The 21,416-nt window shown below is 50.1% G+C and overlaps 10 protein-coding genes across 10 annotated transcripts; 8 read left to right on the top strand and 2 right to left on the bottom strand.

Annotated features, from left to right (window-relative positions):
- The first annotated feature begins 109 nt into the window (after positions 1-109).
- Positions 110-2,117, top strand: COCSADRAFT_41616 (uncharacterized protein). Its single transcript, XM_007707074.1, has 3 exons — positions 110-443; positions 500-1,323; positions 1,520-2,117. Exons 1-3 carry the CDS (start codon positions 176-178, stop codon positions 1,940-1,942), a joined length of 1,515 nt encoding a protein of 504 aa, XP_007705264.1. The 5' UTR covers positions 110-175; the 3' UTR covers positions 1,943-2,117.
- A 208-nt stretch (positions 2,118-2,325) lies between these two features.
- Positions 2,326-4,422, top strand: COCSADRAFT_194446 (uncharacterized protein). Its single transcript, XM_007707304.1, has 5 exons — positions 2,326-2,387; positions 2,436-2,523; positions 2,571-2,809; positions 2,887-4,137; positions 4,193-4,422. The coding sequence occupies exons 1-5, from the start codon at positions 2,340-2,342 to the stop codon at positions 4,286-4,288; spliced, it is 1,722 nt and encodes a 573-aa protein (XP_007705494.1). The 5' UTR covers positions 2,326-2,339; the 3' UTR covers positions 4,289-4,422.
- A 147-nt stretch (positions 4,423-4,569) lies between these two features.
- On the top strand, positions 4,570-6,351 carry COCSADRAFT_263112 (uncharacterized protein). The gene has a single exon (XM_007707303.1). It carries the CDS (start codon positions 4,958-4,960, stop codon positions 6,221-6,223), a length of 1,266 nt encoding a protein of 421 aa, XP_007705493.1. The 5' UTR covers positions 4,570-4,957; the 3' UTR covers positions 6,224-6,351.
- A 112-nt stretch (positions 6,352-6,463) lies between these two features.
- COCSADRAFT_31203 (uncharacterized protein) lies at positions 6,464-8,926 on the bottom strand (the record flags this gene model as incomplete). Its single annotated transcript, XM_007707016.1, has 2 exons — positions 6,464-8,752; positions 8,798-8,926. 2 exons carry the CDS (start codon positions 8,924-8,926, stop codon positions 6,464-6,466), a joined length of 2,418 nt encoding a protein of 805 aa, XP_007705206.1.
- Positions 8,927-9,068: 142 nt separating this feature from the next.
- Positions 9,069-9,768, top strand: COCSADRAFT_153929 (uncharacterized protein). Its single transcript, XM_007707302.1, has 3 exons — positions 9,069-9,169; positions 9,222-9,386; positions 9,437-9,768. Exons 1-3 carry the CDS (start codon positions 9,129-9,131, stop codon positions 9,552-9,554), a joined length of 324 nt encoding a protein of 107 aa, XP_007705492.1. The 5' UTR covers positions 9,069-9,128; the 3' UTR covers positions 9,555-9,768.
- A 379-nt stretch (positions 9,769-10,147) lies between these two features.
- COCSADRAFT_41609 (uncharacterized protein) lies at positions 10,148-12,138 on the top strand. The gene is made up of 2 exons (XM_007707073.1): positions 10,148-11,188; positions 11,237-12,138. The coding sequence occupies exons 1-2, from the start codon at positions 10,185-10,187 to the stop codon at positions 11,937-11,939; spliced, it is 1,707 nt and encodes a 568-aa protein (XP_007705263.1). The 5' UTR covers positions 10,148-10,184; the 3' UTR covers positions 11,940-12,138.
- A 335-nt stretch (positions 12,139-12,473) lies between these two features.
- On the top strand, positions 12,474-14,347 carry COCSADRAFT_102793 (uncharacterized protein; the record flags this gene model as incomplete). The annotated part of the gene is made up of 3 exons (XM_007707301.1): positions 12,474-12,587; positions 12,651-12,997; positions 13,060-14,347. The coding sequence occupies 3 exons, from the start codon at positions 12,474-12,476 to the stop codon at positions 14,345-14,347; spliced, it is 1,749 nt and encodes a 582-aa protein (XP_007705491.1).
- A 705-nt stretch (positions 14,348-15,052) lies between these two features.
- COCSADRAFT_31201 (uncharacterized protein) lies at positions 15,053-16,060 on the top strand (the record flags this gene model as incomplete). Its single annotated transcript, XM_007707015.1, has 2 exons — positions 15,053-15,188; positions 15,285-16,060. 2 exons carry the CDS (start codon positions 15,053-15,055, stop codon positions 16,058-16,060), a joined length of 912 nt encoding a protein of 303 aa, XP_007705205.1.
- Positions 16,061-17,700: 1,640 nt separating this feature from the next.
- On the top strand, positions 17,701-19,496 carry COCSADRAFT_348521 (uncharacterized protein; the record flags this gene model as incomplete). Its single annotated transcript, XM_007707300.1, has 8 exons — positions 17,701-17,769; positions 17,967-18,003; positions 18,058-18,140; positions 18,411-18,725; positions 18,788-18,867; positions 18,893-19,008; positions 19,146-19,293; positions 19,343-19,496. The coding sequence occupies 8 exons, from the start codon at positions 17,701-17,703 to the stop codon at positions 19,494-19,496; spliced, it is 1,002 nt and encodes a 333-aa protein (XP_007705490.1).
- Positions 19,497-19,577: 81 nt separating this feature from the next.
- Positions 19,578-21,371, bottom strand: COCSADRAFT_128880 (uncharacterized protein). The gene is made up of 2 exons (XM_007707299.1): positions 21,168-21,371; positions 19,578-21,086 (listed from the first exon to the last, which is right to left on the bottom strand). Exons 1-2 carry the CDS (start codon positions 21,326-21,328, stop codon positions 19,664-19,666), a joined length of 1,584 nt encoding a protein of 527 aa, XP_007705489.1. The 5' UTR covers positions 21,329-21,371; the 3' UTR covers positions 19,578-19,663.
- Positions 21,372-21,416: the final 45 nt, after the last annotated feature.

Below are 21,416 nucleotides of genomic sequence, written 5' to 3'. Positions count from 1 at the left end.
TTTTTTCGCGCACCCAGAGCCCAACTGCTGCAGGGCGAGGACAATTGCAGAGTGTGGTGGGTATGCACGGACCAGCTAGTGCCTCGGCCCGTTCGTCCGCTTAGTCATTGGGAAAAGCTCGAGCTAGCTAAGAGGCGACCTGCCTTTCCCACCTCTCCACCACTGCACCTTCATTATGCCCAACATTGCACCCACCATCGCGAGGCAGGCCCTGCGCATTGCCTCTCGCCGCTATCCATCGCCAGCCTTTGCACGCACCGCTGGTGCGGCTGCACGTCGTCACTATGTCAGCGAAAGCAAGTCTTCGCAGGCGACGGTCAATGTCGACACAGCGATCAAGCAGGAGCAGCGTGCCTTTTTAGACAAGACGGGTGAGCGGCCAAGTGATGCGACGATGCCAACAACAGGCATGGGCGCGGATGCCATGATGAGTCCTAGTGCTGGTAAGATTCAATCATTTGCCCCTCGACCCCGCCTCTGATAAGACTGACAAAATTAGGCATTCTCAAGCAGGCTACGGTAATGGACCAGGGATCACGGCCCATCTACTTGGACATGCAAGCTACTACACCCATGGATCCTCGAGTTGTAGACAAGATGATGCCATTTATGACCGGCATGTACGGAAACCCTCATTCGCGAACTCACGCCTATGGGTGGGAGACCGACACGGCGGTAGAAGAAGCTCGCGCGAACATCGCCAATTTGATTGGTGCAGACCCAAAAGAGATCATCTTCACCAGTGGTGCAACTGAAAGTAATAACATGAGTATCAAGGGCGTAGCACGATTTTTCGGACGAGGAGGCAAGAAGAAGCACATCATCACAGCGCAGACCGAGCACAAGTGTGTGCTCGACAGCTGTAGACATTTGCAAGACGAAGGTTTCTCGGTTACTTACCTGCCAGTAGGGAGCAACGGCCTCATTGATATGGCTCAGCTCGAAGCCGCGATGCGTCCAGACACTGCTATTGTCAGTATCATGACCGTGAACAACGAGATTGGTGTGGTACAACCTGTGGAGGAGATTGGACGTCTCTGCCGGTCGAAGAAGATTTTCTTCCACACTGACGCAGCGCAAGCTGTTGGCAAGATTCCCATCGATGTCAACAAGATGAACGTCGACTTGATGTCAATATCTGGACACAAGATCTACGGACCGAAAGGCATTGGTGCATGCTATGTACGACGACGACCGAGGGTCAGACTTGAGCCCATTATCAGTGGTGGTGGCCAGGAGCGCGGCCTGCGAAGTGGCACATTAGCACCTCCCCTTGCTATTGGCATGGGTGAGGCTGCGCGGATCTGCAAAGAGGAGATGGAGGTATGTATCACGTCTTTTTGTGTTCTGTTCTACAACCACGATGATTATTTGCTTTATACATGCATGGCTTTCAGAGTGTTAGGTGGCTTCGGCCGTCGACTCGCCATGTTGACAAATGTGCAGGGGTTATGAGTTCTTGATCTTGTTGATTGTTCAAATACATGACAGGATGGGACATCGCGCTGATTCTGTCTAGTATGATACCAAGCGCATCACAGCGCTATCAAACCGTCTTCTTGAAGGCCTGCTATCACTCGAGCACACCACACTGAATGGTGACCGCGAGCGACATTATCCCGGTTGCGTCAACGTATCGTTTGCTTATGTCGAGGGAGAGTCACTTCTTATGGCACTGAAAGACATTGCTCTTTCTTCTGGAAGTGCTTGTACTTCGGCGTCGCTTGAGCCAAGCTACGTTCTTCGAGCTCTTGGCAGCAGCGATGAGAGCGCACACAGCAGTATCCGCTTCGGCATTGGCCGCTTCACAACTGATTCGGAAATTGATTATGTCTTGAACGCAGTCAAGGAGCGGGTGACGTTCTTACGAGAGCTGAGTCCGTTGTGGGAGCTTGTTCAGGAGGGTGTTGACCTCAACACGATTGAGTGGAGTCAGCACTAAGTAATTCATTCATTTTGATACCCCGGGTGGGATTTGTACAGTAGGGAGGCGTACATTCTTTTAGCGCTGGTTATGGCTACGCTCGCTGAAGCGGTGACGAGACACATGACGACTATATACTGTACTATATACAATAGCTCTACGAATGAAATGTATCGAGCGACTTCACATACCCAATCAATGACTGAAGATGTGGATTTGAATTTTTTGTATTGTCCCTAGTACAGGGTCATGGAGAATGCAAACGAGACAGTTGCAAACCCATGCTTGTCACGAAGACTGATGACGGAAGGATTGGCTGGTCTGGGACGCGATGGCGGGTTGCCAAGGTGTTGAGGGGCAATGCTCAATGCTCCGATGATGTCTTGGAGCTCCCCAGGTCCCCACCCACCTTGCAATGGCCAGCGAGAAAGTGCTGAATTGGCTGTACAGCGTCCTTGTTAATGCAAGTCAAGCCCGTCGCGTTACCACACTCGCGCTAACACACCAGCAGGAATACTTGGACGTAAATCGCACTTATCACGACGCGGCTGAGACTCTCACCAACTACCCATCGCTCAGCGTTCGAACTGAGCCATACAGTCAGTCGCCTTTCGAGTAGAGCTTGCATAGAGGCTAACAATAGCAGCTTACGAGAATGGCGTGTCGGCGCTCTTACTGCTCCTCACAGGCACATTGCCTGTCACATTTCGTGGTGCGACCTATGGCTTTCCGGTAGCAATATGGGTGCCTCACGCCTACCCACGAGAGCCGCCCATCGTATATGTGACGCCCTCTCAGGGCATGGTCTTGCGACCTGGACAGCATGTGAGCACAGATGGCAAGGTGTACCATCCGTATCTAGCACAATGGGCGCAGTATTGGGATGTGAGTATTGCATGCGCTTTGCAGGCCATGAATCAGGCGCGCATTCATAAGGTCTATGATAGCTGACTATGACGTAGAAGTCAACTCTCTTCGACTTCCTAGCAGTCTTGCGCGGCGTCTTCGCGAAAGAGCCGCCTGTGCGATCGAGACAGCAGCAGCCACAGCAAAGTGCGCCCGCGCAGCAAGCTCCTCCACCCGTACCTCCACCTCCAGCTGAATGGCGACGCACAGCACATGGGACGACCGTTTCCTCGCCTTCACCATCCGTATCGAATCAAGCTCCTGACCCTCCCCCAAAGCCACCAAAACCTCATGAACAACAGCGATCTACGCCTCAGACACCGCATGACAGATATTCGCAACCGCCCCCTCTACCGCCGCATCCACCTCAACAATCTCAGAGTAGATACGATGGGCCATCAAACTGGCAGCAGCAGCAGCAACAACAACCGCCACTGCCACCACCACCAGGACAACAGTATGGGCCCAGTAGACAAGAGAACCGCAACGTGTCCATGTCACGGCCCCAACATCCACAAGTACAGGCGCATAGCTACCCTCGGCAGTCATTCGAAACGGGAAGTCCAGTAAGCCCAATGACGCCTAATGGTCAAACAACTGCATCACACTTTCAAGGCTCAGTACCTCATCAAGTTTCTCCTCTCCAACCGAGAAACCAATACCAAGGACCGCAGGCACCTCCGCAACAACAATTCGCACAACCTCCTCCAGCACAACAGCATTACCAACAGTACCCGCCAGGCTATCCTCCGCCTCAAAATCAGCAATACCCACCGCAACAACCACAGCAGCAGGCACCAAAGCCCCCAGTAGACCTTCTCGACGATTCGCTAGAGGTCACACTGCCCTCTCAGTCAGGCAATCAAATCCCTATACCGGTGCCGCCAGTGCCACCAAATCCTGAAAAAGATGCACTTCTCCGGGCTCTCAGCCAGACACTTGTCTCACAAATCAACCAAACAGTTTCATCGAATATGGCTGCCATAGCACCATCTCGCGCTCAGCAAGCGGCTCTTCAAAATGCACATGCTCGATTACAGGCTGAATTAGGCGAACTGCAGCAGCTTGATGCAGCGCTTGCCTCGAATGAACAGGTGTTAAAAGGTGCCATGATTGAGGCGGATCGAGTCATGGAAGATGCGAGAAGGAGAAAGGCCCCAGACGTTGATGATGTTCTGGTAGCGCCCACCGTGGTTGGGGGTCAATTGTATACTCTGACCGCAGAAGAGAAAGGCATCGCAGACGCGCTATTTGTGCTGGGACGAGCTCTTGACAAAGGGCGAATTACCCCGGATGTATTTGTCAAGGTATTTACTATTATCCAAAGATTTGTTCCATCGAATAGATGCTAATAATTCGCAGCAAACGCGAAGTCTTGCTCGAGAACAGTTCTTGAAAAGGGCGCTTATCAAGAAGATTGCCAGAGGAATGGCATTAGACGAATATCAGATGCAATAAAGTTGGCTTCGGGGGAATATGGAAGCCACGGAAAGCGTTTGGCAATGTTCGCTTGCCATGGTATCTTGTCGTGGTCCCCTGTTGCTTAATATTAAACTCAGGCCATTCAATACCAAGACTGACTCCTAGTAGCTATATTTTTCGATTGCTTTTGGATGCTATACAATCGTGCTGTGATCGAGACAAACAGTGGAAATCAGGCTTCTTGAGTCGTAACAACGCGCCTGAACGCTTAAAGAGCAGGTGACTCATTATCAATTGCTCAGTCATCGTTACAAGCGCAGCTTCACCTCGTAGCCGAGAAGCATGACCAGGAAATTTTCAATACGTATAGAGTGGTTTAATCAAGGCTAAATCAAGCTCATGATAGCGCCAAGCTAAGCTATGCTCCTGCATCGAATCTTAGCGGGCCTACAATGTTCCGGTCCAGCCTCAAGCTAAATTAAGCCTATCCAGTACGATTTGGGATCAGGCAACCAGCGCGCTATGGACGTGGCGAGGCGGCAGGAGAAGTCTTGACTCTCCGCTGCCTGGCAATCTCTTTCTTCTTTATGCCTCGCTTTTGACCGTTGGTATCGCGCATTCTTTTGCGCATTCACTCGCTGGCATCTATATCTATATCGACACTCGTTTTTTTCTTACTAAGTAATCGATCAGTACTATTTAATAATGTCCACCTCGCAACCTCAGGTCGCCCCACCGGCAACCGGGGCACCAGCCGCGTCTTCAAATACACAGGATTCTATACCCCAGCGCCCAGCAGTACTATCGGAATCAATTACCAGACTGAGTACAAACACCAACGCAAATGTGAACCAAGACACGCTGATCGGCGCTGCGGGTACTCCCTCACCCGGTCCGAATACGACACCTGCTGCTGCCCCACAAGCGACCACAGCTGATGAACCACTCTCCTTGAACGACAAGCTCAACGCTGGCGACCGATACTGGAAATTCAAGTTCGCCATCACGGCCGTTATCATCATAACTGGCTTGGTCGGCATTGGCTGTTTTGCGTGGCTCATGACCACGCGCACCGGGGGTTCTGATTATTACCTCCTCGATTCATACTGGGCCCTATGGCCTAGTCTGATCTCTTGGTCCATATCCATCGCCTGGTGCCTCATCTGCATCGTTGTCTTCGTTATGCGGAAACGCACCGTACATCCCGGTGTGCGCGTGTCGATGGAACTACTGCTATGGCTAGCCTTTATCGTCACTGCGCTTTTTGCTCTGCTTTCTCTCCAGAACATCATGGATTACGGCATGTATGGCGGCCCTGATCAATGGGGATATGACTATTCTAGCTCCAGCTCTAATGGCGATTACGTCTTAGCGGCCAACAACACCTGGGTTTGGCAGGAGGACACGAGCTACATCACCAGTCCCCGCGATTGCACCAGCCGCTACAGCGTTTTCTCCGAGATGAACTTTAAGGACTGCGCCGAGCAAGATGCCTTTGTCAACAAGCTTTGGGCTGAGAAGCCGCAACGCGCCAGGGTCAACCTCACGGGTGTCGTATGCCAGTTCTTCGGCTTAGTTCTGCACTTTGTCCTCTTCGTCTGGGCCTGCGTCGACACGCACCGTCGCAATCGCACGAAAGTTAGCAAGGACGCCGAGAAACTTGCTGCGGGAATCGTACAGACTATGATTGGTAATGGCGCCATTATACCCCCGCCGGGACAGGCACACGTGCAGCCGGGCATGGGACAAAGAATGTATTATCAGGCTCCTCCGCAGGGATATCCAGTCCAGCCCGTGTATATGCAGCAGGCTCCGGGACAGCAACCCCAATTTGCAATGCCGCAGCAGATGGGTCAGCAGGGGTATATGGTACCAATGCAGTATCATCCTGGACAGCAAAACACTGGCGCTCCGCGTGTTGGTGTTGCAGGGCCAAGCAATGAAAAGGGTGCGGGACCGCGGTATGCGTGAGGGGAGAGATGAAACGTGGAGGATATGCGACTGGAAATGAGGAATAGCTAGTGTGAGCAATTGTGTAGTCGAGATACCCCCCCAGCGATATATAATTTAATGACATTTATCATGCTTTCCTCTTTTCCATCATGCCTCGTTCTATGATCCCAAATTCACGATATGAACATTGAGTTCGACGCGAGAAAGCAAGAATGCCATCCGATCTCTTTGAAATATCAAACACCTCTCACAACCCCCCTACGCCGCATCATCCTTCACATTGAAAATCCGCACTGAGGTATCGTCACTCGCAACTGCAATCTGCTCTTTTCCCTCACCCCGTGTACCGGGCCGCCAAACAATCTGGTTAATCGTCTTGGCAGGCAGTACCTCCTTCTCCACCATAGCCACCGCAACCTGATCCAGCGCCCCAACCGCCACACTTCCAATCCCCATCTCCCCATTTTCGGTACCAAACGCAAACACCACTCTACTACCCGCGTCTTTGCGGGTGGTATTACATGCCACAGCGGTGACGGGTGCGTTGGCTGTAACCGTAGCTTTAAGATGGACTTCTGAATCGGACATTTGCCATATCTTGACGCTCTTATCTCTTCCCGCCGTCATAAACGTCGGGTGATCCGTGATCGCAGTCCATGCCGCATCGAGAATCATACGAGAATGACCCTTTGGATTCGCATGTTTGAATGTGAAAAGCGATGGTGCATCTGCGCTACGTCCCCAAATGACCCATTGGCGGTCGCGGCCCACGCTCAGGAGGTGCTTGTCGTCTGAGGAGAAAGCCAGTGAAGTGACGGTAAGGGAGTGTGCTTTTAGCGGGGGTTTGACTTCAAGCCATTCTTTTGTGTCGTAGAGGCGTATCAAGGCATGGTCAATGGAACTTGCGCGGCAGGCGGTGGCGACGAGGCTGGCGTCGTGGCTGATGGCTAGGGCAGAGATTTCATAGCCGTGGCCATAGAGTTTCTCTGTTTCAGGCCAGAGGAGGTGGCGGGCGAGGTGGTCTTCGAAGGGGGGGTGTTTGAAGTCGAGCGTGGATTTGCGGATGACGGAGGCGGGGTCGATGGCTTCGCGGTCGTCGTCGTCACCGTTTTCGATGGGGTCTTCGTCACCGACAGCTTGGATAGCTTTGTTTGAGAGGCCAAGGACGGGGATGTTGGCAGCGTCTGGAAGTGAGGCGGAGTTGGCCGGCTGTGTGTCGCAGAGCTTGTGGAGCATCTCTGCGACGCCTTTTGGTTCGTCAAAGACACGGAGCAGCTTCTCGTCTGCACCAGAGATGAACTGAGTATCCGAGACTGTATCGATGCAGTTGAGATCGTATCCGTGGATTTGTGGCCGTGAGAATTCGTGCCATGAAGGCGACATGCCGTCGCGCTTCCATTGCGAGTACAATCGTGTTGTCTGATCAGTCCCTGTTGTGAGTAGATACGAGCCATCTCTCGACCATGACACACCCTTGACTTCACGCACATGCCCTGTAACAGCCATATGCTGCGTCCACATATCCTCTGCAGCTGAGAATGTCCACTTTCGCCAACTGCCGGTACGCCCGAGGGATACTACTGTGTTGCCGTCCGGTGACCAAAGTCCAATCCAGAAACCTCCTGCGCTGCCAGTAGCGCTTGTCGAACCCTTTTGGGCACTGATTTCTCCTAGCCGAGTGATACAAACCCATACACCGGAAGTAGGATCGGACTCCCAAATCGACAGAGAATTATCTTCGGAGGTGGACAGTAGCTGTAACTTTCCATCCCGGTGCCGCCATGACGCTTGGTAAATCCAATCTTCATGACCTAAGAGTAAAGCTTCAAATGTAATGGAATGCTTGGATGCAGCGGAGCTAATCCAATGAGCTTTGTTCGATAGCGATTTCCCCATGCCACCCAGAGCTGGGTCATTTAGCGCAGTGCTCGCAGCAGGAAGTTCGTCTCCTCTGTGAAGTCGCCAGAGACGAATATATTTGTCTTGGCTTGCAGATGCCAGAAGAAGATCACTGTCCGGGTCTGCTGTTTCTTTGGTAAAAGCAAGTGCGCGGATCCATCCTTCGTGTCCGGTCAGTGTAGCGGAAAGCTGAAATTGACTGTCTTGGGATACGAATATCTGGATGGTGGTACGAGTACCAGCGACAGCCAACACGGTTGAGCTTTCATCCAATTTTGCAAGCGCCAGGTTCAGGGGAAAGTATTTGGGAGAAAGCGTTATTGTCTGGACAATGTCGACATGAATTGAAGCAAAGTCTGAAGAGTGAGTGAGCCTCCAAATTTTGACGGTACCATCGGAAGATGCAGTGGCAAAGGTGTCTGATCCAGGAATTGTGGTTATCCGGGTGACGGGTTGCTGGTGTTCCGATATGGTTTTCAGACATTCGAAGGGTTCATCTCTTCTACCTCGCCATATGCGGATGGTGTTGTCGGCTGATCCACTAAGCAAGACAGAGACGTCTGGTGATTGTGTTGGGAAAAACTTGACAGAATTTACAGGCTTGGTATGCCCACTCAATATTGCATGTACTCCGCGAAGTGCTTCATCCTGTCTTGGTGAGTGAGGAGTACGTCATTGCTGTTGTGGACTCACTTGAGGATCCCACAAGGCAATATTATTGTCAGCGCCAAAAGCCAAGAATTGCAAACCAGCGTTGTCCCAATCGGCGGCCGCGGGGTTTCGGTTGCCACCCGTGGCTATGAATTCAGGAGAGACGTGCATTGTTTGAAATGGTTGTTGTGCCTGCGCGGGTACTGTTTCTAGTCATCCCGCCGTAAGGATTTCTCTGGCGCTAGTCTCGCTTAGGTAGTAGTGGCGGAAGACCCGTTTGCACCCTTCCTCGGCCAGAGCAAGCACAACCCGTCTCTGCAACACGAGCATTTCAACGTTATTAATCTTTCTCTAACTGTTGTTGACAAGAATCATGTCGGGCGATGACACTATTCCAATAACAATTGAGTTCAGGTATATTCTAACGGCATCTTCGCAATGCGCTACTCATTGACTTCCCTCACAGTGGAGGGCTCGAGATCCTCTTTGCTAATCAGAAGAAATATGATCTTTCGCTGCCCGCCAAAGACGAATCTGGCAAGCCTACAAATATTGCTTTTCTAGTGAGGTTTCTTTGTGACAATGTCATGAAGGACCCACGTAAGGAACTGTTCGTGCTAGACGGCACTGTGTAAGTCTAGAGGGCAAAGTAACCTCGTACCTGCTAATACGCTGAGTCAGACGGCCTGGCATCCTGGTCCTTATCAATGAAGCGGACTGGGAACTAGAAGGGGAAGACGAGTATCAAGTACAAAGAGGGGACCATGTCATGTTTGTTTCTACGCTTCATGGGGGTTGAAATATGTGCATTGGGTAGAGGAAATATCAGTGTGCCTGGGTGATGTTTGGTGCACGAAAGATGTATGGCGTTGTGTAGTACATTGAAATAGTCATCGAATCCAAGATGCAAGCCAGGGGCTACGAAGGAAAGCATCATCTGGCTTACATAACATGTCGATGCGAAGTCGTGGAATAAAAGTGCTGCGTTAGCATCGATGGTGCTAGCACTACCGCTCTTCTACTGTTGTCCTTGTCTGGATATGCGTATCAGCCACATCTCTTTCGTACTGCAGATTGCCGAGGGTAAGCACTGGGATTGGCAGGATGTTTACTGTGTAGAGCCATGCCAGCGTGGTGGCTTAGCGAACTAAATAGACGATGCATGCCAGGCAAGCCACTGCGGTCAGTACATATGCTTAAGTGCAGGCTGGATGTGAGAACAGTGCGTCGAGTCTGTTGCTTTGTGTTGCCAGCAGACTGTCAAGGCATCATCAGGCTGCCATCTGGGGTGTGGACATAAACCAATGCCAAGCCCTATCCACGTGACCACGTGTGAGCGTGTTCCCAACGTAACGCGTGCAATTTGCCCCTTGTTTACCCCACCATCAGCACGCTCGACAACAACGACCTTGCAGCCATCAGAACTGCAATGTCATCCGATGACGAGGACTACAAGCTGGCTGTGGCGAACTCGCTTCGATACACCGATGCGGACGTTGCGCGGAATATCACGGCAGTCTCCAGCGAGCCCATCGACCTCGTCTCGGACACAGATGACGATGACGACGACGAAGATCTCAAACGTGCTATTGCCCTATCCTTGCAAGGAGACAGCAATGATAACCATGTGCAGCCCCTCAAAGAGAGTACAGCGATACCTACTCCCGTTAAATCAGGTCTCAGCTCCATGGGCATGGATCGAAAAGCCATGGAAGAAGAGCGTCTCGCAAGGCTAGGAAAGCGGAAGCGCGAGTCGTCCCCAGAGCGACCTTCGAAACAGGCATCAAAGACAATACCGCCTCCTGCGTCATCTACAGACACAACCTTACAGTATCCTATGGGGACTATCAAACGGACATTCGCCACAAAATACCCTAGGACAGACGATACGACCATCGATGAAGTCCTAGAAGCAGACACAGTTCGCACTGCAGTTATAAGTTCCTTCATGTGGGACTCTGAATGGCTGTTCAAAAAGCTGGACCCCGTCAAGACCAAACAGTTATGGATCATGAATGCAAAAGGCAAAGACATTCAGCAGAGATGGCAAAAGGAAATGGAAGCCATGGGCGTACCGAATCTAAAGATTCATTTTCCACCAATGGATGGCATGATACAAAGCATGCACAGCAAGCTCATGCTACTCTTCGGTCCGAAGAAGCTACGTATTGTAATACCGACTGCAAACATGATACAGACCGACTGGGGAGAGGTTGCGAATGACTGGCAGCCTGGTGTCATGGAAAACTCCATCTTCCTCATCGACCTGCCACGTAGGGGCAATGAAACTACTTCTACCAAAGAGAACATGACACGCTTTGGTCAAGAATTAATGTATTTCTTGGAGATGCAGAAAGTGCCAGAGATGGTCTTGCAGGGTATCTTGAACTTTGACTTTTCACAGACCAGTCACTTGGCTTTTGTTCATTCCATGTATGATGGTTCATATGATAATCTTCGGCTTCAGCTAACACATTGTAGTGGCGGTTCTCATAAGACCGAATCAGAGCATCCCACAGGCCTTCTAGGCCTCACAAGAGCCATCCAGGATTTGCATCTTGACAACGTAGAGCAGATGGAACTAGATTACGCCGCTTCCTCGCTTGGTGCTATCAATGATAGTTTCCTATCACGCCTGTACCTTGCAGCATGCGGGAGATGCTTCGCAGCAGACACCGCTATGGTTCCTGATGTTCGTAATCATATTCGGATCTACTTCCCCACCAATGAGACGGTAAAAAAAAGCATCGGGGGTCCTGACTGCGGTGGTATCATCTCTTTGTCGCAGCAACGTTATAACGCAGCCACATTCCCAAGAGAGTGTCTCCGCGACTATGAGTCACTGCGAGCAGGCATGCTATCTCATAACAAATTGCTGTTGGCACGCGGTCGTAAGAAGGATGGACGGCCGGTTGGGTGGGTTTACGTCGGGTCGGCCAATCTGTCGGAATCGGCATGGGGAGGGCAAAAAGTGATCAAGGATGGCAAGATGGGTAGTCTCAACATCAGGAACTGGGAATGTGGTGTTGTCATGACTGTGCCAGATGACAGGCTGGCAGGGCTGGACAAGGACAAGGACAAAACGGTACCAATGAGTGTATTTGAAGGCACTGTGGAGATTCCCTTTCGAACTCCTGGGGACGAATATGGAGCCAGACAGCCTTGGTTCTTCAGACCAGGGTGAGGGATCATCTGGCAGTGTTCGCAGTGGTGGGCATGCACGATTCGGCCGTTTTGAGGCACTAGTCTTGTCAGACGCGCCATTACTCATTGCAAAGGACAAAGTAGTATCTATTGAAGTCTCTGAACATAGGGATCGTGTACATCATGGCCATTTACTACGTCAGCAGAAGCAGCTGCAGTGTCATAATGCAATCCGGGGATTGTGGCTAATTTTTTCGGACGAGGCCGCTGTGTCGTGTTACGGAATTATGTGTCCGGGGTGTATTGCGGCTGTGCACGGCCTAGTGCAGCAAGATGCTGGTCGTGGATCGTGTGCTAGGGGCTGCCGGACCAATTTCGGGTTGGTGGCGCTGCCCGTGCCAGTACACCCTGGGCACACAAGCAGACGCTGGCTTGGGCAAGGCTATGGGCAACGTCCATGTACGTATGTGCTCAACAACGGTGCTGCCATGACCCCCCCGACGCCGCCTCTGTCTGGACAGTTAATGTTCCACTGCCGACCTTTCTCATGTCCAACACACATGTTGCCGATGGCATGCCTCTAACGGCTCCTGTTCACACCTTCTTCACATCGCCAACACGATCGCATCCAGATGCAACGCACGCCAAAGAGCTTCCGCTACACCTTGTCCATCTGATCCTCACATACGTAAGTATGCACATGTATGCCATCCGAGCCTCGAAAGAACCCATTCGCTAACCCTGACCCAAGCTCGACCATGTCGCTGACCTTGCGCGCGTCACACGCACCTCGCGCCTCCTCTATTACATGACGCTGCCGCGCTTGTACGAGCATGTCACACTGCGCGCCTATTCAGAAATTCGATATGTCAATGGCAGCCCGGAGGGCTATGGCAGTGGCAGCCCCTTTGCCATGGGACTGAACACGCTCGTGTCGCGCAACTTCAACAGCTACATACACAAATTCCGCGTCCTGGGCAACTGGCGCGAGCAAGACACCGAAGACTACAGACACGGCCGTGTGCCGGACAGCAGCATGGTGCTGCAGATTGCTATGCGTGCTGCAATCGACCGCATGACCAATCTCGACAGCTTTGCGTACGTTGGCGCCTATACGCCCCCCTCCCCCCAACTCCTTTGTTTTGCTAATGCCTTTCCAGCTGGGAACTCAACACTCCACCACTGCACACTATCTACCAGGGTCTTGTGGGTAGGACCACATTGACCTCGCTGACCATCAGGTGCCAAATGCGACGTACACCACGCCCCACGACCATCATCCCCCCACTACTCAACCTCCAGACCTTGATTGTCTACGATATGGACCCTCTCTGTTATCCCGATGACATCTCACTACTTTTGCTCGGCTCCAAGAAGCTTGAAAACATCACACTTCATTGGAACCCACGCATGCGCGCCGAGGGCGAAGAATCCGTTAATTTGCTGTCCATATTTGGTCGCTGTATAGCTGCCAAATATGCGTTGCCTGCTAAGCGCATTACCTTTTACAACTTGTACTCTCGCTATTCCTCCGAAGACATGTATAACATCATCAATCGGGAAACCAGGACTGAGGTGACAATTATCAATTGTGGGGGTACTTCCAATCCTCTTACTGTGTTCATTGACAACTCGTGGAAGTCGAGCCCCGGCCATTTATTTTCACCCAACCTCAAGATGATTCGTACCGACGATCCATATACCACCCTGGCTAAAGCACTAAGCAGCTGCAAGGGCATCGAACGCATCTATTTTATCGCAAGGAAGCGAAACGACACCTTGTGTTTAAAGTCGAACAGTTGCACTGCGACACCCACAACGCCATCTCACCTGACACCCAGTATGAGTAGCGGCTCTGCGAGTGTCAACGGTACACCCACTAATGGGTCCGAGGTTCATACCCGGAATATTGCAAGCGAGCACCTTGCTGCTATCCAGACCAATCACCGTACAGTCCGCCACCTGCTCCTCTCTGATCAATGGATCTTATCCGAGGATACCTTATTCAGGCTTTGCCAATCGTGTCCAAATCTGGAGCAACTTGGTTTTGCTGGCTCTGTCCCACCGCTCCAGTCCCTACGTCAAATCTTTTCCCTTATCCCCAAGCTTTGGGCAATCCGTTTTTTGGTCAGCCCAAACACAGATCCCAATGAAAAGCCCGATATGCTGGATCCGGAAACCCACGCTTTCGCACTCGGAACAGAGTTCTGGCGGCCGGAATACAAAAATGTCAAATATCTTGGTTTTGGGGATGACTTGGTCTTCAAGCTTGGTGGAGTATATTTTCCGCCAAATAGCAAAGAGTCGAGTTATGGTGTCGAAGATAAGAGCGTAAAGGCAAAACTGGCTGGGCCGATAAGAAAATTCGAAATAGTAACCAGGGAGAGCGTTAAACATGTTGAGATCTGGGGCATGGATACCACCGAGTTCGATCCCGAGTCCCCTTGAAAACACTCCTTTGACAAAACTTCAAACACAATTGGAGATGTTCCACAAACAAACTTATATCAGCGACGGTGAGCGACAATGCGACTACACACCACCCTGATACGGCATGCCTTATGAACAAACTGTTTTGTCACAGACTACCGTGTGTACCATGGAGTCAATGCGATAGCAAAGCAATAGATCCACTAGGCTCGTACTGGACGAATCCTATAAGACTCGGTGCTTCCGTTTTCTTCACGACGTTTGCCCACTATTAGCCAACCTCAGTCGTTCGACGTAACATCACTTAAGAGCGTTGCATGCAAGATAGTCACCATAGTCGGATTCACTCCACCGTGTACTATTTAGCCATGCGTTTACTCTAGCACGAACACGCTGTAACAAAGCGAGACACGTCGCTTCTTGCCAGCCTGTGGGAAGCCTCTCAGCTCATCCTTTTCCTTGTCTCAGTATTATCTGTGTCATTGTGTTTTTACCTTTGTCTTTCGCTACTTCTTCATGATTCTGGCAAATTGTTAGTTTCGTTATCATCTGCCACGGAGCCACGGCAAGCAATCGAAAAGTACTAATGTTTGTCTCCCCTCATTGATCCACGCAACTCGCCCGCCCGAATAGATGAGACATATAGCATGTCCCTCTCTTGTATATCAATCTGGAGCGCTCTCCCTTTTTGAATACCGATACAAATTATAAACGCCTTGCAACATGGGCCACAGCGTAACCATCTCAACTACGATACACGTCGCTAGCGCCTTTGCCAGCAAGTATCTTATCATCAATGAAGCTGGGCAAGGTAACTGCGGGAAAGTACTTTTCTGCGTTCCCGCTTCATCGGCCTCAAGTGAGTCAAACGATTTGAAGCAAAGCACAGCTGTTGTTGCTGTTAAGACAACACAAACCGGATCATTAGGTCTCGGCCTTGCCTAGGGAATTCTAGCTCTCCAGCGCATCCAGAGCCTCATCATTGGCAGCCAGGTAGAGCAACACTTGCCAGCTCTAATCGACTTTAATCTACCAGCAGCAGGACCAGGATCGCACTGGCTCGCCACGAACATAATCCAAAGCTTCAACCTCGTCCAACTAATCAAAGCACTCATCCTTCCAGCTCCAGTCTGCGGACCAGAAAACCCCCTCTCGCAAAACACCGCACCTTCCCCAGCACTCCCCGCAATCCTCATGCTACACATCACACAGCAACTTGTTCAAACCATCGCATGGCTCCACACCATCGCCAATATCGCCCACGGCGACATTTTTAGCGGAAACATTATGCTCGACATCTCCCACTGCAACTCACCTACTAACCCCTCCCTCGTCCTCATCGACTTCGATGGCGCAACCCTCGCTCCGAGCGACATACTATGCGCAAAAGATTGTTCATCCGTGTATGAATTCCTCTTCTCACTCGGTGAAATCGGCGGATTATTTACCTCCCGCACCACATCACAGGACGCAACGGAGTTCTGGGGCGAATTGATGCAGGTGCTTGTTGAGAATAAGTTGGACCGCAGTGTGCGTGTTTGTACGATGGGGTTTGGAGAGTTTTGCGCGAGGTTTGAGGGGGAGATGGTGGAGCGAGCAGAGAGTGGGGTGGGTGCGGAGAGGGAGAGGGTGAAGGAGTTGGTTGACCGGGTTGTGGCGATGAGTGAGGTTGAGTTTCCGGGGGAGGAGAGGGTGAGGGGGTTTTTGGGGCGGGGTAGAGATTTGAAATAGATGACATCGTTTTACGCCATGGGTTTTTCGTAGAGAATAAGTGGTGGGAGATATCCGGATCCTGGTAGATAGACGACATATAGTCAATGGAGTAGTCGTCTTATGAAGTTTGAGGATTTTTTAAAGCGTTGTACTAATACCCAGATATGCTTCATGATGAAGAACAGAGATCATTCGAAGGGTGGTCATATACACTTGCTTTGAAATAACATTCGCTGAACGGGTGTAGATACTGCCGGACTATGAACTACAATGGAAAAGTTTAAGAAAAATATACGAGAAATCAGATGTCTTCTCTGCACTACAAAACACCTCACTATTATAGTAGAGCTTGGTCGACACTTTCGACCAGGTCTGCTCACAACCCTGCACACTAGTACTATAAAAGAAATAGAGATGGAGGTGAACAAGCACTTATCGACGACCTATGATCAGAAAGTTGGAACTAGTCCAAGCCGGAAGCTCATACGTCGAGGCCAGCAGATCTTTACCATGTCGAGTCTTACCTGATTGTTTGCACTGCTAATGTGCAACTTCCGACCTGAAAGTGCTTTTTTTTGCTATCAGAAAACACTTACTTATGTGGACCTGCCTAGATTGCCGTACAATGGATCCGAGGGTTCCGGACGGTGAAATTGCTTTCTTGGACCGGACCGAACCTTTCCCGGCGATACCTCGCTACACCAATGTATTGTAAAATACCAAGGCCAGAGTGTCCGGCTATATTTATTTCTAAGGTCTTTGACTGGTCCTTGGATTAATCCAGCACAAATAAAACGGGATATTCGACTCCGTCATAAGTGTTTAGGACGAAATACTAGTATACATGTTTCAAAAATGCCGGACTCTACATGAGTCACTACTTGACTAAAATTGAGAACAGGCTAGAAAGTCAGCTACTTAGGAAATGTAAAACACTACTACGATGTTGTATTTATTTCCATATTTCACGCGCATCAAATTTGCGATATACTAAAGTGATATCTACAAGCAAAAAAACTAGAAAGGCGCGAGTGAGTAGTGCTACGGACCGGAGGAAGTACGAGCTGTCTTGGATTCTCGCATTTTCGTCCATTGGATGGGAGGCGGCCATGACGGTTTCCATAACCATACTAGGGTATTATCAGGGTTCCCAAGACCAAAGCAAGGGCTAGTTCGAAAGAACAAGGGTATATCCTATATTCTTGTATTTTCTTCCAATCGTATTCTATAAATACAAAACTTATTGCTTATCAAGAATGGATGAGCACATGTCTATACTCCTTTCAAATTTAAATACGCACTAACAAAATTTGTACGTGTATACTATCGGTGGTATGATGCGTAGGGAAGGTTTGCCTCCTGCAAATCCGTTACACAGATCGTATATCATATTAGCCATTTGTATGATGTGTAGGCTATAGGGATGTAAAGAACATCATTGTAGGGTCTTGCTTATAAATAAACTTATATGTAGGTCAGGCCGCCAGCTATACAATAGAGTCTGGCAACGGCATAAGAACATTATTTTTGAGCAAGGCATTCTCCTCTTCTGGGAATCAACTTCTCGCAGCCAGCATATCTGCAGTAGCTCGATTTGATCTCGTCAGTTCAACACATCTCGATACTCGACTTTTTTGACACAAACCAACTCTGCTAGCATGGATCCGCAGATAGCGGTAAATGTTTCGCAGTTGTTGCAGGCGACGGGCGTCGCTGTCCTCATCTTTGTACATAGCATATGCTACATGGCCCGTAATACAGTGCACATGACATCTTGCAAAGTTTCCCACTATGGAAGAATACCGAACGGGGGAGAAGTATTAGCAAACGTACCTCTCATCAGCAAGAGTGATTTATGAAAAGGGATAAGCCAAACTAACATCATCTCGCACTCGCATAAAGCTTGTTACTGATACTATTACAGTCCAGAAACTCTTGTTACGCACTTATGAATGAACAAGGTATATTGGCTCTCTCTAGAAGCACCTCTTTCGTCACTGCTCACATGTTTGTAGGTATACCTACCGTCGTCATTCCCGCAAGCCTTCTACCAGAACTGCGAAAACTCCCTGATGATGTTCTTAGCCGCGCGGAGACCGTAGTCCAAGCAAGTAAGATGATTACTCTTAGCAAACAACGTAGTTAACCGCTTCCAGCTAATGAAAATCGATCACACACGCTTGAACCTTGGTAGCCCGACGCCCATTAATTCCATTAAGGCTGATCTTACGCCAGCGCTAGGTAGGCCTCAAGAAAAAATGCTCAGAAGCTAGTTTCGCTGACGCCGTTGATAGTCCGGCTGAGCCCGAACATCTGCAATGAAGTTGATGATGGACTGAGGGAAATCATGCCGCCATGTGAAGACTAGACCGAAATCAATATCTTCGACAAACTAAACCTTCTCATCGCAAAGGTCTCAAGTCGTGTCTTCGTCGGTCCAGAAATGTGTCAAGATCCTAAATACATTGATACTGCAGCAGGCTATACATTAGAATTCATGAACGCTGTCCACTCCGTCAAGACATTACGACTGTGGTTGAAGCCCTACCTAGAGCCGCGCACGCCAGAGGTTAAGAACCTTCGCCAACGCGAGAAGCTCGCTAAGAAAATACTGAGACCTCTCATTGAAGAGAGAATCCACAGAAAGGCCAACAACTCGAGCTGGCAGGAGCCAGATGACTTAGTGCAGTAGATGATTAACAGAAGAAACGAACAGAAATCCGTGAATAACTTGTCCAATATCAGCTTACTATGATATTTGCTGCAATCCACACTACTACTGCAACTGCCACTAACATATTCTATACGCTCGCTGCCACCCCGGAGTACATTGAGCCACTTCGCGAGGAGATCCGTACCGTCTCAGCCAAACAATGACGGAATCATAACATTTTGCGCACTGCAGCAAATGGAAAAACTCGACAGTTATATGAAGGAGGTCATGCGCGTTTCCCCATCTTTCCTCAGTAAGTAAAACATCAACCAAAAAAAAAGCCCACTTAGTAATGGAACCCCCCTTAACCTTGGGGGTTGGGGGGTTTTTTTTTACCATGAAAGGAACTTCTACTAACGCAAAATTACTTTTTTTCCTCTCGCTTAATAGCATCCTTCGTTCGCTACGTCGAGAAAGGATTTGCACTTAGCACCGGTCATCATATACCCGCAGGCGTCATGATTGAGGCTTCTGCTGCTTCTATCTACAAGGACAACGAGTTCTACCAGTCGCCGGAAAGCTTTGATGGATTCCGCTCGTACAAGGAGCGCGCTAGCGGCAAGGCACAGGATATTGCGCGGAATCAGTTTATCACGGCCAACGAAACGAGCCTTAAATTTTGGCTATGGCAGGCACGCATGTCCTGGCCGCTTCTTTGCTGCAAACGAGATCAAGATGGTCTTAGCGCGCATGCTGCTTCAATATGATGTCAAGATGCCCGATGGAAAGACTGACATGTAACCCCCCAGTTAAGTGGGGCACGCATTCTAAACCGGATGCGAGCAAGACGCTTTTGTTTAGGAAGGTTGAAGTGTAAGGGATGAAGTATAGAGTTAGCGTTCCTTCGTAGAGAAATACAAAATTACACTCCACTACTACTACTACTACTACTACTACTACTACTACTACTACATCAACCCATCCAACCCCTCATCGTGCACTTTAAGACTCTGCTCTTTATCCAAAAACTGCTCCTGCTCAACCCTGCTCCTCTCCACGTCGACAAAAAAGTACAAAAACGCACAACTGACCAGACTCAACGAGAACAAAAAGTAAAACGGACTACTATTGTTGCCCGTATCGTCGATAATCGCGCTGCTTACCAAGGGGCCGATAAATGCGCTTGTCTTGCCTACAATCGAGAACAAGCTGAAGAACAAAAACTCTTTGCCGCGCGGCGTGACTTCGGAAATCATCGTTTGCGAGTAGCTGTACCACGGACACACCAGAAGCCCGTAGAAGACTTGGTACACCCAGACTTCCCATTTGTTGTGGAAACCGAAGCGTTGGGTCCATATGCCGACCATGCCCCAGCCATCAAGCAAGACAATGCAGATAGCAACGACCATGAACATTGTCTTTGTCGAAAGTCCATACGACTTTTGTATGCGCCAGAAAGCGCCAATGCCGACAGCCTGGGCCGCGATGCCGACAATAAGCAGGTAGGTCAGCTGGAGACTGTTGTAGGCGACGATTTCGTTTTGCAGGGTGCCAATCACTGTAACGGTAGTGTTGAGACTGTCGCCGAGAAGGAAGTAGCCTGCAAGATACGCTAGACTCTGCCGCAATTGCCAGATCTGCTGGGAGGCGTAGACGAGCTGTTTGAAACCTGCTACAACGATGTTGCTACGCCCTGGATCTTGGCCCGGGCGCCGCTTCTCGAGAACGAACCAGGGGATAGCGCAGAGGATCCAGACGCCCGTCGCAAACGCAATGAGTACGGAAAGACCCCAGTTGTTGTTCGCCGCACTGTCATTGACGTGGAGCGCAAACATTATGCCCACGATGACGGCGAGGATAAGGATTTCAAAGACCGATTGGGTGTAGAAAGCTACGTTGGAGAGCTCGTTTCGCTTCATCATGTCGGCAAATTCGTACTCGGCACGGTCAATTTTCCCTTCTGCAAACTCTTCAGCCTTTATACGTAAATCCTTGGTGTTGCGCGCGAGGCCAGGGAAAGCAGCGGTCCAGAATGTGATGGTGGTCTGGTATGCAATGAGTCCGACAATATAGAGCCCGACGCCAATGTGCCACTGGTCTTCGGTATGGACTCCCAGCCAACCGAATCCAATACCAAATGCAATCATCGAGAGTACGATGAGGATATTTGGACGCCAGGTGCCGAAGTCTGCGAAAGAGCCTAGGATCAAGAAAATAACGACCTGGATGGCGAAGCTTATGCCGTTGCACAGAAGCACAATCGAGTTGATTGTGCGGTTCCGGCCCATGAAGAAGAGAGTTTCAGAATCGCCGGCAGCCAGATACATGAGGTTTTGAAAGGCCGTAGGACCAAAGTTGAAAAGTGTCAATCCGTTGTCTCCGACATAGTAACTATTGGCCAATTGTTAGAAGGGTTCGAAACGGCTAGTATATCATGCGGTAACAATTGTTCTCAGAAAAGCGTATACCTACCAATAATACGCCCAAATTTCCCATCGCGAAGTTTCGTAGCGCTCGTCGAATTGGTCGGGCGCGACTGGTGTATCGGTCTCAACAGGGACGTCTACAGCGCCTTTAGTCGGATCATCACCTGGCGCGCTGAGTGGCGCAAGGCCCGGCTCGTTGGATGCCATGATCGCGACTCTCACAACGACAAGAGCGGCCCTGGGAAACAGTAAAAGGCTGCGAGTCCAAATGTCGCGCAACCTACGTCTTTTCTAT

The sequence above is a fragment of the Bipolaris sorokiniana genome, assembly GCF_000338995.1.
Source record: "Bipolaris sorokiniana ND90Pr unplaced genomic scaffold COCSAscaffold_18, whole genome shotgun sequence".
NCBI lineage: Eukaryota > Fungi > Ascomycota > Dothideomycetes > Pleosporales > Pleosporaceae > Bipolaris > Bipolaris sorokiniana.
The sequence above is the reverse complement of the archived record's forward strand: the minus strand, read 5'-3'. Positions and strand labels throughout refer to the sequence as shown.